Source organism: Hippoglossus stenolepis, chromosome 12, assembly GCF_022539355.2.
Source record: "Hippoglossus stenolepis isolate QCI-W04-F060 chromosome 12, HSTE1.2, whole genome shotgun sequence".
Classification (NCBI taxonomy): domain Eukaryota; kingdom Metazoa; phylum Chordata; class Actinopteri; order Pleuronectiformes; family Pleuronectidae; genus Hippoglossus; species Hippoglossus stenolepis.
The window spans coordinates 23921350-23937405 of NC_061494.1; the positions used below are offsets into that span (position 1 = coordinate 23921350).

General features: G+C 44.0%; 1 protein-coding gene across 2 annotated transcripts; it reads right to left on the bottom strand.

Annotated features, from left to right (window-relative positions):
* Positions 1-3637: 3637 nt before the first annotated feature.
* LOC118118826 (actin-related protein 2-B) lies at positions 3638-15877 on the bottom strand. Of its 2 annotated transcripts, XM_035172237.2 has the most exons (10): positions 15721-15877; positions 12827-12937; positions 12211-12225; positions 10762-10977; positions 10494-10566; positions 9283-9419; positions 8791-8940; positions 7055-7200; positions 6476-6608; positions 3638-5193 (listed from the first exon to the last, which is right to left on the bottom strand). In XM_035172237.2, the coding sequence occupies exons 1-10, from the start codon at positions 15766-15768 to the stop codon at positions 5023-5025; spliced, it is 1200 nt and encodes a 399-aa protein (XP_035028128.1). In that variant the 5' UTR covers positions 15769-15877; the 3' UTR covers positions 3638-5022. The 2 variants fall into 2 exon arrangements, with proteins under 2 accessions (XP_035028128.1, XP_035028129.1); XM_035172238.2 differs by lacking the exon at positions 12211-12225.
* Between the last annotated feature and the right edge of the window lie 179 nt (positions 15878-16056).

A 16056-nucleotide genomic window follows, 5' to 3' on the forward strand; every position in this document is an offset into this window, starting at 1 on the left:
AGTGTGTGTCTGTGAGTGTGTGTCTGTGTGTAGGCGTTAAGTCTTATTTCTCTGTCTGATGTTTGAGTGTGTCCTCACATGTCAGAGACATTTACAAGTGCCTGAGCGCGTCCTCTTTTATCTCCTTGTGTATTTAAATTGAAAACTTTAAAGAAACAACTCCCTGTAATGAATTAGACCCATTTTTTTACGCTTAGTATTTTTACCTCTGTAAAAAAAAAAAGAGCAAAAATTATATTATATATATATCAAGTGTATGTTGTACATTTTTATTTCTATTTTGTTTTTTTAAAATAACTGTTTCTAACATGTACGATGGATGTAGCTCTTTGCTTCTCGAGAAGGAACAGGAAGTACTTTGTAGATACTGAAGGTCGGCCGGGTCCGTGAGGAAACTCGAGTGAAACGTGTGTCTTACCTTCCGCCTCCAATAAAACGAGAGAAAACAGTGAAACCACACGAGTCGGCTGCTTCATTCAAAGATCAAACCTCCGCTGAGGCCCGACAGCCCCGTGAACCAGGCTGCACCACATCTCACACTCTCAGAAATATGAGTCCCCTTCATCAAGATCCAGTTATTATTCTCTGGGAAATCAGTGAAAATGTTGAAAAACGCCCTCGAAACGTTGGCAGTGATCCATAAATCAACGACTTCTTCTCTGACACATTCATCCTTCCACCAAGTTTCATGGAAATCCATCCAGTAGATTTCGCTTAATCCTGCTAACTTAAAACTTAATGAATATCGACGTAACAGCCAGTGCGTTATGTTTCAGTGACAAACCTCAGATTTATTTCAATGATCCTCCCCTTTGAATACTGTATCATGGAGTTAAATCATGTTTCAGCTCATTTAAAGAAACAAAATGCAAAAGAATTCCTGAGTTATACATGAAACAATAAATGTAATAAATCATCCAAAAAAATGAATTTACGGTAGAAAACTAGTCTGCACTCGCGCCTCATGACTCAAATCCCTCATGCAGCATCTCAGATGGTTTATTGAGACTTTGAACCAGGACAACAAACAGTTTGAAGCCACACATAAAGTCACCAACAGTTTTTAAAACCAAATACAGAATCTTAAGAGAGGAATAAAGCTGCCAGGCACAGGATGCCACCCAGGACTTTGAGAGGAGATCCAGAGGATGAAAAGATGTCAGCGGAGGCCTGAAGTTTCTCATTATGCTTTAATAACTTCCGTACTTTGCTGCACAAAACTTTCTGTAAAGTCTGTAAAGAAAGAAAAGCACAAAGAAAAAGGAAAGAAGAATCCCTGGGCCTCGTTGGCCTGTTTCATTCTCCTCAAGATGTCTCTCCCTCCTCAGCAGGAACATGTGATAGCCATCGAGGACGTCGAGCTGCTTCACTCAGGATGTCTCTGGAAAAGCATGTGGGCGATAATGATGGAGCGGAGAGGGGGAGGGAGAACGAGAAGAAAAGGTCCCTGAGGGCTTCGGGGGCCTGCTAAGCAGCTCAACGGCTGCAAACAGCATCACAGTCCACATGTGCAAACATTTAAGATATCTGCTTGTGTAACGGGGTCAGCGTGGCCCCTCTCCGGGTGCACAGCACCGGCGCTCACTTCCCACTGCAATTTACAGGAATGGGTGGCTTGTCCCGCACCAGTGCTGCGGTCTCATGTCCAAAGATAGGCAGGATTCAGACCTTGTCCCTGGTCCTGGGTCTGTACTTGTGCAGCTGTGGGTCGGTCTCGGGCCTGAACAACCCGCAGCGTGCACAGACGCCGCGGCGGTACAGATCACAAGGAAGCAGAAAATTGCTTCAGCATACTTTGTGAAGGATTGTCTGAGTTCAAACTCTGTACCTGAGATAAACTCTGCTCACGACTCCAGAGGAAAAGTTCCCTCTACTCCCACCCGGTGGAAAAGGCTCCAGCCTGAAAACTACTGAGCTACAGAACTGTTCAATCTGAAAAGTACAAGACAAGTACTTTTAAAAGTCACTTTATGTTGCTTAAGTCCATCAAATACCTTAAAAGTCAAAGTTTAGGCAGTGAAATGTACTAAAGCCTCAAAAGCAGAGTAAATTACTTGTGCATCATTCACACAAATATGTCAAATAACAATAAGATATAGATACTTTCATTCTAATGTTCCAACACAGGTAAAAATAAATGAGTTAAACTGTTTAAAAAACAACCTCAGGTCCATTTAGTAGAATGTGGAGCTTTATCACATGATCTTCATCAGCAGTTATTGATAATTAAAAACCCAGATGTCCAGATTCAGGACTAAATGCTCGGTGTCAACCGGCTGAATCAAAGCTGTGTTTTACTGCAGATCAGGAGAAGTTGATATTTGGATGAAAAGGTTGATTTTTATCTGATAAAAGCAGAGTTTATGTAACGTGTCACGATGAATCTGAAGTCAGGATTCGACACAGCTGCAGATAAATAAATGCAGCGGAGATAAAGGTGGAATATTTCTTTCTGAATCTGAGTTCAGGTTTACGTCCTCAGCTCGATTCTAATGTTCAGGATTTGAGTAAATCTGCTGAAACCAGCCTCGTCTGTTTGAGCCGCAGCGACGAGGAGGAAACTTCCAGCGACACATCAGAGGTAACAGTTCAGGGCCGAGAGGGAAGTGGCAGAAGAGTCGAGGGATTAAAATGGAACAAGGCCGGAAGAGTCTGGGAGAGATCTTTATTTCAGGCACGGAAAGAGAGCCTCTTCCTCTGGTGGCGCCAGACCTCTGCCACTGTTCCACTTCCTCTTCCTCTTTGTGCTCGGTGCACCGCTCCTCTCCTCCGGAGCCGGGTCACCTTCACACCTCCATCCTCTCCCGTCCGGTTCTCCACACATCGCACTTCACTTCCAGATCTCTGCAAAACACTGGGGACAAGAAACTGACAGAAAAACAGACTGGAACTATTTTGATAATTAGTTAATTTCAGGACTTTTTCCAAGCATCATAGTTCAAGTTTCTGAGAGTTTGCTGCTTTTCATTGTCTCACATTTATATAAATTCAATAGTTTGGATTTATGGACCTTTTAATAAGTCAAATTAACCTCATGGGAAGTTTGACAATTATCGTCTGCACCAAGAAAATATAGATCAGACAAGATAAAGCAAAACACAGACGAAAAAATGTAAAAATACATCTATGCATGTCAGTCCAGACCAGGTCCAGAATTTCCAGATGTCAGAAATACAGTCCAGACCCAGCGAGGTCGAGAAAAGGTCAAAGCTAGAATGACTCAGTTTGTTAATTAGTTGGTTTGGTTTCCTGCAGGATTGAGAAAAGGCTACTTGACGGATTTCCACTGAAGTTGGTGGAAGGTTGAGACACGAGCCAGAAATAAAAACCATTTAATCTGGACCGATGTTTAGAAGTTGTGCCTGAGGCAGCTGGACTCGCTTGTGTTTCCTGAAGACGTCTCATCCAACAGGCGTCTTCAGTCACATGACCCAGAGGACAGAGGAACGATCATCTGGACGAACGAGCAGAACCAGGAGATGTAACGTGTTCCTCCCTGAGCTGCACCACCTCCTGCCACCAGGTTCTGTGCTGGTGGGTTTGGTGGTTTCTGCATAATCCTGCTAATGAACTGTGGATTATTGAACTCAAGTAAAAGCTGCTTCTTGTCAAAACTCAAATAAACAGTCACACAATGATCCTTATAAATCACTTTCCTTTATTTAAATCAGCGTTAGGCAGTTATGCTATGAACAACACAGGAAAATAAAAACAAAAACGGTGACAAAAGAAAGACATTAAAACACGAGATCCAGTTAACATTAACTGCACTTGGCACTGGATAGACGTTCATGGAAAGAGGAAAAAAAATATACATATTTATCATACTCAAAATAGAAGTGCCTCCAGTAATCATCAAGTCGACCGCTGGGAGTGAAGGACTGGAGAAATTAAATATGGTCTCGACAGCATTTCAACTTCAAGGTAAGAAAGAAAAACAAAATACCGTTTCATTTTCCCAGTTTTTTCGGTTACAGATTCAAAATCGATCTCATCGTCGGCCTGCGACTGCCTCCGCGCTCCGGAGGGTCTGAAGGAACGCGACAGGCGGCGAGCGGCGTGTTCACTCGTTCGTTCAGCTTCACACCCGGAGACGAGGAAGAGGCGAGTCGGTCTGATGAGGAACAAACAGTCAACGCCCCCCCCCCACGTCCTATCTTCATCATCCTATCGACCACAAACTCTAAATGTACCGTCGCACAACCAATGTCAACCTCGGGGGGAGGAGGGGGGGGCTCTACTTCGTGTATTTGTCCCTTTTATTAAATCAACCATCAATTCTTCTTCATAAAAACATGGAGGAACTTCTGTTACCACTATACACTCCATTTACAATGGTAGTAGTGCACAGCAAGAAAAGGAAAAGTAAACCAGAATTAAAGATATAAATGAGCTCGTACATCCAACAGGAAAAGGAAAAGCAAACAAAGGAATCCCTCTCCCAGAACAGAAAAGTCATGATTTCATTTATAAAAACCGACAGAAAACTATGATCAGTTCTCGCTCGCCTGGAACAGATGCTGAACGCGGCCCCGTGGCGGTTTGTGCCCGACCGTGATTCTACACACACACGTACGAGTTAGTTAGAAACTCTGCATCATGGTGCATTTATCGAATTTAATTCAAATCAAATGAATCTGCAGGTTCCACGCTGGTTTTTAACCTTGATTATCAGCAGGGCAACATTAACCCTTCTATTCCTAGTTTAAGTAAAGGGGTGTGGGGGTGTCAGTGGGAATCAGGGCTTGCAAGGAAAAGTGTGAACCAATCCCAAACCAGGAGAGAATAGAGGCCGAGTGGAGAGAGAGAGAGAGAGAGAGCGAGAGAGGAGGCGACGGCTCGAGTCTCTCCGGTGTCTGAGGAGCCTCGAGAGCCGAGAGAGAAAGAAAGAGGGATAAATAGATATATACTCTGCGATGGGGGCAAGGAGGGGAATGTGTGCATGTTGTGTATGCGTGCGAGTGTGTGTGTGTGTGTGTGTGTTTGTATGCGTGTGTTTGCCTGGTCTGTCCGTTCAGGGCTTTATCTGACGGTGACGCCAAGTTTTTCCAGCACGCGGACGCCCTTCTCCTCGTACTCCTCCCGGGTCAGCCAGAAGTTGTCCTTGTCCTTCATGATGTCGGCCAGCACGGCTCCGCCCAGGAACACCATGTGCTTTCGCCTGGGAGGATCCTCGATGCGGATCTTGAATTTCTACGAGACAAGGGGACAAAGACACTTAGAAGATGAGACAGAGAGGGGACACCTATTGTTTGGTTTTTACTCAACGTGGGTACGACACAGATCTTATTGTTTTTCCACCGAGTGCGAGCGTGTGAGCCAAACGGACACGTACCAGTTTGTAATTGCAGAAAAAAAGTAATATACTAATGTACAAACTATTCATTAGTGCAGCTTTAAAGTGAAGCTCAACCTAAAATCCTCTTGAAATGAGGCTTAATGACTTCGGCGTCACTTCATGTCATGTGAACATGTGAACATCTCAAACTGCTCCTGCAACACAATCCACTTCTCTGTATGATCAGAATGTCCAAACACTCAAACTTTCACCAAATAGGGCAAAGAGACGCAGCTCCTGGTTGTTGCTCACGGGTCTGAACTCAAGTGCAGCGACACACAAACAGCTGAAGGTGCAGATCGAGACATCGAGCCTCATGTTGAGCGTCTGCGTTAAAAGACATTTGTGGAAAACGCTGCAGGAACGAGCAGAAACGTTTTCTCTTTTTCTCCCAGTGAAGCTTTGCCAGAATCCAGTAACCAACCGGAGCCGAGCACTTCTCTCTACGAAGAGCTGCAGCTTCACGTCCACAGAGGAAACAGAGAATCCAGTAGAAACCAAACTCTGGATCTATCTGAGCTTCACTTTGTGAAACAGAGTGAGTCACCACCGAGCCTTTGTTTACAAAGCACTTCTGTGTCTTCAGGAAACTCAGGTCCAAATGTAATGTCGTGATATTTTTCCAAAACAAATATTTATGATTGGAAGTGAACCACAAAACAGGTTGAGACTTCACTGTGGTTAACGTCTATGTCTCTGGCACCGCCTGGTGGTCATTTATGTACAATGCACCAGATGGAAATGAGGTTTTATTTTAGCATATAAATGTAGATTTTTCTATCTATATTAGTCATAAAATATTAGGCTTATTTTCTTAATTCAAGTTCTATACATTCAGTTGTATTTGTGTTTTCTTTTTATTCATAGCTATTTATAATAAAGTTTAAAGTGAAACTAAACTATGAAGCCTCAACTACATTTCCTTGTCGTCAGGGTTTTATAGCGACACCTGGAGAATCATTTGATAAACACACATCGGCCCATATGTTGGTTTTCTCTTATATCCACATCAGACGGGCTCCAGTTCAAAGTGAATCAAACCACATGTGAGACGACGCAGCTCACAGTTCTTTCCGTGATGCTCGGACACAGTCGAGAGTAGAATCACAGCAGAGGCGTTAAATGTGGGTTTCTCACCGAGAGCTTGTCCACGTCTCCCTTGAGGACGCGCTCCAGGTACAGCTGCTTGAGTTCCCTCTCCAGCCGAGAGGGAAGGCCTGGGTACATGGTGGATCCTCCGGACAACACGATGTGCTTGTAGAACTCAGGCCTGAGGAAAGGAAGAGGAAGAGTGAGAGTCTGCAACATGTAGACAGGAAGAGAAGCATCTTAAAAATCATATAAGTAATGATTCTCTTTCCCCCCCAACAGGGACACTATCATATTCTATATATTTTAAGCCCACAATCGTTGAAAATGAAGTTTAAAGACAGAAACTCCTTCAGCGGGTTTCCAACTGTATATTTTCCCCACTTATTAAATCCAAGATCAATTTTCCTACTTTCCATAAAGAACTTGGAAGAACTATTCTAAAATAGTGTTATTTCTTCAGCGGGCTCAGCCAACACGGTCACTTTGCATTTCTCCGTGTGCGCTTCAATCTGTTAGTGTTGTGTATTACCGTTTGTTTGAGTCGCCCTCAGTAAAGTACATTTGAATAAATCTGCGTATCTTATTCCACGCTGCATTGTTTCCTGGCTCTTTCACGAGCCTCACCTGGTGTCTATGTCGGCCGCATGGATGGTGTTGAAGAGGAGCTCGGCCACCCCGACGCCCTCCACGTTGATGAGGTGTGGCTGGAACAGAGCCTCGGGCGCCTCAAAGCGTTCTCCTCCCACCTTGATCAGACGACCATCTGGCAGCTGGAGATGTGTGGGAGGCGGGAGATGAAAAGAGATGGAAAAAAGAAAGAATGGCACCAGTGAGGAGGTAGGATTTAATGTATGACTCAACAGAAAGTGCTGAAGGGTGAAAACCCTGAATGGATGAATCAAGAGGGAGCAACTGTGTTTGTGTTGTGTGACAGGAACACCTTTTTAAGTGTGCGTGTGTGTGTGTGTGTTTTCTGCAGTGAGAAAACAAAATCCTCCAAGAGTCTGATGATGTTTTTCAGCGAGTGAGAGCACGGACAGAGAGAGTGGGCTCCGAGCTGAGTACAGTTAATGTGTGTGACTATAAAAAGGCTTCATTCAGCTGAGGGCAGTGGGAGGAAGTGGAGCCCAGCCTCAGCCGCAATGTGGCTGCACAGGAAATGATGTAACGTGCAGTTCAGGGCCCTTCGGCCACAGTTACATTGCCCTCCTTGTCTCGGCGCACACAAAACGATACTTACACATACATGTTCACACGCCTACGCACACACACACACACTCACCTAACCCACCCTAACCCAAACACACATGGTCACAGTGAGCTCCGAGACACAACATGTGCTCGGCAAGGCGTGCAGTAACGCAGACCTGGGTCCTGCGTTTAGATTCTGTGGTTCCCTCCGAGGGGGAGAGGCCTTGGAAAGAAAAGCAAGCCTGGTGGAGGAGCGCTGCGCCCCCATGTGTGCGAGTCCCAGAGAAAACAGTTAGTCAGCAGCACGGCCCTGTCGCACACTGCCAACAACGGGCATGTGGTCGTCTGCTTAGCTCCGTGCAGAAACAGATTTAGTTACTCCATTATTTTTTGACTACTTTTAAATGCTGCCACTTGTGAATAACAAACCCTTCGGGAGGGAGTCTTTGTACAAGAGGCTATTTTAAGCAGAAATGTGAAACTTGTGTGCATGTGGCATGAGTAAAGAGAACTCATTAAAAAAAAAAAGTAAACAAAACAAAAGCGAGAATCCCTGAGGGCTGACGATGTGTTGTGTGCCAGAGTGGAACCGGCCAACATGAAAAACAGCTGCTCAACATTCCCCCATTTTAAAGTAAAGCAAAGTTATTTCACAACCAACAAACTAAAACCTTCTTTGTCCCGTTCATCCTCTCATTCAGTCGCACTGTCTTCATTAATCTAATGTTTCTGATTCAGCTCATCGGTCTTTAACGTGGTGTTGCTCTTTCAGAAATACTTGTATACTGGTGACAGCAGGAAACGTGGGACAAGGTGTTTGTATATTTCCTCTATTTTTCCTCCTTATTTAATGAACTGAGTGAATCATACAGAGTCAACGAGAGCTCAGCAGCTAATGTAATAATCCGTGTTCTCTCTGGCTCCTGTATCTGCAGACCTGATGAAATAACCACCACAAACACCAGGTTACATAATGAACTATCAGCCTCTCTCTCAAACAGGTACAGAGAAACCACAGCCCCCCCCGAGTAGGTATTTATAGAATGAACCAACGACCTGTGCACTAATGCCACACGTGTTTCTGGTAAGACAAAGCTACTTGCATCAATACATTTACATAGACTTATATTTATTTACTACATTATATATGAAAGCATCTGAGTTTGTACCGTGTATGATTCCACCAGCACAGTGGTCTCCAGCGCCAGCTTCTGCTCCTGCTCGATGTTGTAGCCCACGTAGCAAAGCTTCTCCTTCATCATGCGCACCGTCTCGAAGTCAGCGGAGTGGTTGAAGGCGTAGCCCCTCAACAACAGCAGCTGCATCCAAACACAGAGAGAAAGGTGAGGACGGTCAGCAAAGACTTTAGATATGTTTACTTAAACAAGCACTGGTGGTCCTGCAAGACGGGAGTTTGTTAAAGTAAAGCCCCATAACTGTTAAATAAGTTTCCACTTCTTAAGAACAAAACCAAAATTATGGGTTAGGATTATAACCTATTAAATGCATGAAAATAAAGCCAATGCTGTAGCTTATAGTCTGAAGAGGAATCGACAATTTCTGAAGTCAATTCAAATGAAACTTGCTTAGTGTACTCTTCTGACCAACAAGCTTGTCTTTGGTGTGTGTAATTAAACCCTGGGTTCTCAGGGACTTGATACCTTGATGAGGTAGCGGGTGATGTCCCTGCCTGCAATGTCCAGGCGTCTCGTCAAGTGGGGCAGGCTGAATCCTTCATACACCGGACAGATGTGTGTCACACCGTCACCCGAGTCCACCACCACACCGGTCAGGAGACCTGCAACACAGACAAACGCGTCTCAGTGACTTCAGAGGACGCTGCAATTACTCTCGTTCATTTGCTGGAGACTTAATCGAACCACGACCACTACTTCCATCATCCTTACGCTAAACTAATCCTAACTTAATTAGTTCAGTCAGTGGCTGAGGGGCAGTTTGAGAAACAATAAGGACTTTGAATCAAAGCTACTATCAAAGAATTAAAAACAGAGCTGGATATGATCAGAGTATCTGCCCTTTAATAATCTGTGCTTGTATCTGAGGTTTATCTAGTGGGAGTTTTCAGCCACTTCACCTTGTCAGCAGCGTAAACACGAAACCTGGGACAAAACGCACACGGCTGAATCGTTCAAGCAGCACACAGGTGGAGTCTAACACATTACAACATGTCAGATCACAACAGGATATCGTGTCGGTTACTGTGACATATTTAAGATATGTTCATGCAGCTGTCTGGACTTCATGTTGCAAAGAGCTTCGGAGCAGTCGCAGAAAACAAGTCTTGTAACAAACTATTTGATGAAGGTGTGGTTTTCTGCAGAACAAGAATATTCAAACAATTCAAATGAAAAGCCAACACCCACAAACATTATGCAACGAGGAAGCTGTAGTAGTCAATATAAAAGTGTTCATGAGTAATTTGTGTTTCAACTTGCAGCCTTGAGCTCTTTACACACTGGCGGCGTTTTCATGTGATTAATCTGCTTGTCAGCGAGATTTATGATCTGTGTATTTTCACACAGAACTTTCTTCGGAAAGGAGGTGGATCTTCCTGAGTTTTTGCACTGAATGGAGGTTTAAGCCAATCACTGGAGCCAATTAGACCAACTGCCAGACACGGCTCTGGGTGGACAGGATCCCAGTAGAGTCCCCTGCCTCCCCAGCGGCACCCCCACTGTCACAGCGACATCCTAAACTAAGTGCAGAACTGGGTCACGGTCGAACTCTGCTCCTGCATGAGGCAGTGAAACTTTCACACTCTTTCTCCACCCTCTTTATAGTATTTCCATGTCGTATATTCTTCACGCCCCCGATGTGTAAAGGCCTTCATCAAACATGGCGGTCTTCTTACCTTGGGCATACAGTGTCAGCACGGCTTGAATAGCGATGTATACTCCTGAAAACTGGTAGGTCTCAAACATCACCTGCAGGAGAGGCCAGCAAATACAGTTTGTTGCTGAGAACATACATAAACCTGCACTACAGCACATGCATGAAATCATTTTGCAGTTGATCAATGAAACCGACTAGATAAACTAGAAAACATCTTCTTTTCTCCCCCCTCTCACACTATGAAAATACCTTCATGCTGCAAAACAAACCCGTTAGTTTGAACATACCTCAATGATTTTCTCGCGGTTCTTGGTCGGGTTCATGGGGGGCTCCGTGAGCAGGATCTTGCAGTTGCGGGACTCGATGTTGAGCTTCTCTGGGCCGAAGGTGTAGTCCCACAGGTGCTTCATGTCATCCCAGTTCCTCACGATGCCGTTCTCCATGGGGTAGTTGACCTCCAGCATGGAGCGCAGCTCGCTGGCCTCGTCCCCAACCATCAGGTCCTGCAGTGACGGGTGAGACGGCAACACAGACATATTTAGAAGACAGACAGCATAGCCCTCCACATTGGATGGTTCAGTGTCACTTGCATTAATGACGAGGACCAAGTTTTGGTTAGGGAGACAAAAACAGTCATTTTAACTTTTCTCCTGGCTCGTTGTTCAGCTGCATCAGTTCATTCATGTTTTACCTTCCTGAAGACGAGTTGTCTGTCTGATGCATCACTTTTAAACCCAGTTACCCAGCATGCATTACAAGGCATTATTTTCCATGCACCTACACCTGGAAACACTTCCCTCCAGCTACAGTAATCCACTCGTTTTCGCACCATTCAACTAGCTGCATGCAAGGCAGCCTGGCAGTGTAAACAACTGCGTGGTTAGAGCTCAGTGTTAGCCACACAGTCAAGCATCTCACGTTCCACTTGGAGACATCAAAAGCCCACGGGAGGCAGCCATTTTATGGGTTCATCCTGTGTGCTTGGGCATTAACCAAGTACCAGTCACAGGCATCGTCTCCATGTGGTCTCAATAAAAAAAAAGAAAGAAAAACAGATGTGCCTCTGTCTCCAAACTTCAGCTGCCTGCCATGCATCCTCGTACGGGAACACCTCCTCCGCACTCGTCAAAGGTGGAACATTTGCAGATTAGTGGAGCAGCTTAACGGCGCTTGACTTAAAATTAAATATGCACGAACAAATACAGAGCCTTTAACATTTGGCACCGAGCTTTTAGAGCTGCTGCTGATATTTTACGTTCTGTTTTAGTTGAAAACGGTTGTGATTGTTGGAGTCCTGAAATAGCAGCAGGATTGTTGGCGGTCAGGATCCATCAGCAGATCAGACACTCTGAAAATGGAACTGATCCAAAATCTCTTTTAGCACTCCATCGATAACAGCTGGCCTATGATTCATAGCAGCCATTTCTGCAACACTCCGCTTGGAGAAAGAAGTGCATTAACAAAAGGTGCTGTTTAACTGTCGGACTCTGCGCCGCTCATTCAACCAACATCACTCAACCCCGACACTTACAATCAGCAAACTAGCCAGGATGTTTAAGAATGGAGTCATTGTGTGAGTAAGAAAAAACGAAAGAAAACAAATGAGGAAAAGACAAAAGACACAAAACTAATATTTAAAATGAAGTAAGAGCGCAACATTTCTCAGTTGAGATTAAAACATGACACGACTCTCCGGAGCAGGCAAGAGCAGGAGGCACACACCAACCTTAACTTACCATCTTCTGGGCATTCTACTTCATCGTGGGGGGAACAAAACATGGAGGAAGAGGAAGGTAGATATGAAATAAAGATGAATGAACAAAGGACTTGGAAAGAACAGGACAGAGGTAGAGAAAGGCTTCATGCTAAAATAATGGGAAACGTTTAGACCTCTGCTGACTAATTAACTGAGCTTCACCCCAATTACAGAAGTGACTTAAAGATTTTGTATTTAGTGCAAAGATTATTTATACTCAAGACTTCTATAAGCAGACGGGGGATTTTGTTGTTGGAGGATTGATTCTGTTTCCTCACAGACGTCAGACTTATTTATGTTCCCCTAAGCGATGAGAAGCGTCTGAAACAAAGCAACCTTCACTGCCCACATGCTTCATTCATATATATCTAATGTAAATGAGCCTTTACTCTAAAGAACTTACAAAAGATATTTTACAGGGACATTTTAAAGACTGTGACTTTGACATTGTGCTTGTATTCAAAAGCGCTTTTCATATTTTATCTGCAGTCTTTACTTTAGTCTTATCGCTGGTTTCCTGACCAGTGATTGACATCAAGACTTTCAGGTGAAATAAAACACACCCCTGCAGGAACAGGAGATGGATTAGCCCGTACCTTGATCTCAATGTTTCCCACTTTGGCCGTTGAGCGAATGATGGGTCTTCCAACAAGTGCAGGGAAGATGTGCTCGGGGAAGTTGGAGCCTGCATAGCCGCACTTGACAAACTAAAAGGAAAAGTACACAGAAAGTGATTATTAGAAACATTTAAATCCTGATGAACTGTGCGATACAGAAAGACACCATTACCGTCATCCTGCTGACAACAGTGGACTGAACTGGGATTTAGTCTGAGATAAAAATCTAATCCATGCTTTAATACCAGAATCATCTATGTGTGATTCACCATCTGTGGTCAAAAGCTGCTTTACTCTGCAGTAATATCTGAAATTGTAATTCATATATATAAGATATAAGATGTTAAGTAAAAAATCCAGGACTTCAAATCTGCACTTTAAATACAACAATAAACGTTGTTAAACAAATATCTGAGTACAGGACTAATTATCAGCTGTGAGGACATAAAGGTGAAGTAAATCATTGACTGTTTTCTGCATCGAGCCACACTCTGAGAATATACACTGTGTGGTTTCCTCTTCTTCCTCTTCTTCCTCTTCATGCTAGACTTTGCATTCGTACTGTTTGTGTCATGACCTCAAACAGAAAAGAATGTAGCTTGTTGGTTTTTCCAGCAACATTGTGAATGAGTGAATTCCACAGATGACCCACTAAACTGTGTTTAACAATTTAGTAAAATGTGAGCGTCAGTAAAGCCCTGCCCCCACAAAGGAATCTGGGTGAAGCTTGGAGCATTAACTGGTGAGTCACACCACGGACAGCAGCTTGAATCTACCCTACACAGTGAAATGTAGAGAGATCCACTAGTAAACCACACAATGCAGTTATCTTTTGCAGATTTTACAGTCTGGTGTGAGACGACATGCACCAGGTCCCTGAGAACGGATTGGTGCAGAGACCATCACTTCCTCTAAGCTTCTCACTTCAACCCTGACACAGGTTCAGATTGTTGTCTACACCGTGCACTTGAGATCCACAGCTCAAAAAAAAAGCCGTATTAGTCAGCAACGTGAGAAGCCAACATCCTCTTTAACTGCTGACAAGGTTGAGACAGGAAGTGCCTCCACTCCAACAGAGGCACTGTTACCTGTGAGCAAAGAATAATTTGAAAACACAAGAGACCAAAAAACGACTGTGGTACTATAAACGCTGGATGAAGTAAAAGTGCAGACTTGGCAAGTTTGCAAAACCACAGAAGCTGGAAAGTCCCTGAGATAAAGTGAATTAAAATAGCAAAGTTCTGTCCCTCAATCGTGCAGATGCAGCAACTTTGCACCGGTGGCTGTTCGGGCTGCGTTTTAAAGCTAAACTTAGTCCAGATAAACATGTTCCTATCAGTCATAATGATGACATTATGAAATTATTAAAAATGGGTAAAAAAAAAACCTAACAAACAAAGTGAATGGATAAATGCATATATGCAAAACATATGTAGTGCAGCCCAGTGGATGAAGTAATATTCAGCTGTCTTAATTAAAAAGACCAATAGCAAATCGGGAAAATAAATACTTCAGAACATGTAGAAGTCCTGTAATTAAACTTAAATACCATGCAAAATATTAGAAAATGGAACATCGAGTATCATTGATTTGTATGAATGCATGTTTCCTGTTGGCTTCCATGCAGCACATGCATGAAATGAGCTGCACGACTAAAATAACTTAATCGTTACCTTCCCATTGAAGTGTTTAGAAATACTTTAAAATCCTTTTTCATAGAATGTCAGTGCTTTTAACATGTACTTTTTAATTATACATATTTCATTATAGCCACTGACTTCTACATGTTTCTATGTATGTTCTGTTTTAATCATTTAATGTTCATATATATATATGCACATGTATGTTTTTTAATGTGTGTGTTGTATTTACATTTGAAACTTTTAACTTGGTTTGTTCATCTAAACCAAGACACAAGTTGATATTTCATCTCATAGGGAACTTCCTGGTTAAATGGAGAACGAATAAATCTGTACTTCAGTATATAAACCAGCCTAAATGTACTTCCTGTGGTCTTTCATTTCTCCATACTTTAATAAACAGATGTATACGTCAGTATATAACCAGCCTGAATGTACTTGTGTGGTATTTCAGGTACTGATACTAATAAATAGATGAGTACTTCAGTGTATAACCACACCTGAATGAGCTTCCTGTGGTCTTTCAGGTCCGCATTTTGTGATAAATAGGTGAGTATTCAGTGCATAACCCGCCTGAATGAGCTTCCTGTGGTCTCTCAGGTCCGCATACTTCACTAGAAGACGGTAACGGGACATTTCTCTCTCGCTGTTCAGGAAAATGCAGTTTTAACGGCGGTTCCTCAATTCACCTGACACGGCCTAGCTAACGTTACACCCACCTGGCGCCGGCTAACATGTCCAAGAAAAAGGACATATGATGCTAATGCTAACTGATCGAAAACGCACTGAAATAAACAGGGAACCCACGAACTGGGCGTCGCGAGCAGAAGAACCCAGATAAATCAGAGACGGGATAAAGCAGACTGTCAGCTGTTAGGGGCTAGCAGGCTGGCTAACGAGCTAGCTAGCTGCCGTAGCTTAATACCTGTTAGGAGCTAATGTAGCGTTGCTTGACGCTGGGGCGCGTGAGCTAACGGAGCTACACCCAGAGCTGCGGATTCATCCTTCATCCGGACAAACAGCAGCCACTCGCGGGGTCTATTTCCGCGAGGGGTCCGGATGAATGAGAATTAGCATGCTAGCAGGCAGGCTAGCTACCCACCCAGTTGACGCTAGCTAGCTGGGGGACGCTGACACCGCCACTTCCTGTTCCAGCGAATCGCTCGACACAAACGGCGGCGTTCGCGCGAACACGCCCGGAGACGGAGGGTCGGGCCGCGGCGGAGAACTTACCCCGGTCCCGTTGTCGCAGACCACCACTTTCCTTCCCTGGCTGTCCATTGTGTCAAAGCCCAGAAGCCGCTGAACCGCCCTCAACTTTCTTCGGCGAGCCGGAAGGAAGACGCAGCAACCCGGCCGAGAGGAGGAAGGGGCCGGGGCACTTCCGGTGGCGGAGGCAGGCGCTTCCGGTGGGCTGAGTGATTCAAACTGTGATAATAACATTAAATTAAATCCTCTGGTGTCAGTGGAACTGTGCGTCGGTTGTCTTGTGTCTGTGGCTGTCTGTGTTCCTCTACTAATCTTCTGTCAGATTTATTAATAAAGCTCATTGAAAAACAACAAAGTGCT

What these genes read in the sequence shown, in the direction of transcription:
- LOC118118826 (XM_035172237.2), bottom strand. Translation starts at nt 15,768, where the DNA reads ATGGACAGCCAGGGAAGGAAAGTGGTGGTCTGCGACAACGGGACCGGG. An exon ending in GCTGACACTGTATGCCCAAG is followed by an intron (nt 9,420 to 10,493) that starts GTAAGAAGACCG and finishes TCTGTGTTGCAG; the next exon opens with GTCTCCTGACCGGTGTGGTG. An exon ending in TGCTGGTGGAATCATACACG is followed by an intron (nt 7,201 to 8,790) that starts GTACAAACTCAG and finishes ACACATCTCCAG; the next exon opens with CTGCCAGATGGTCGTCTGAT.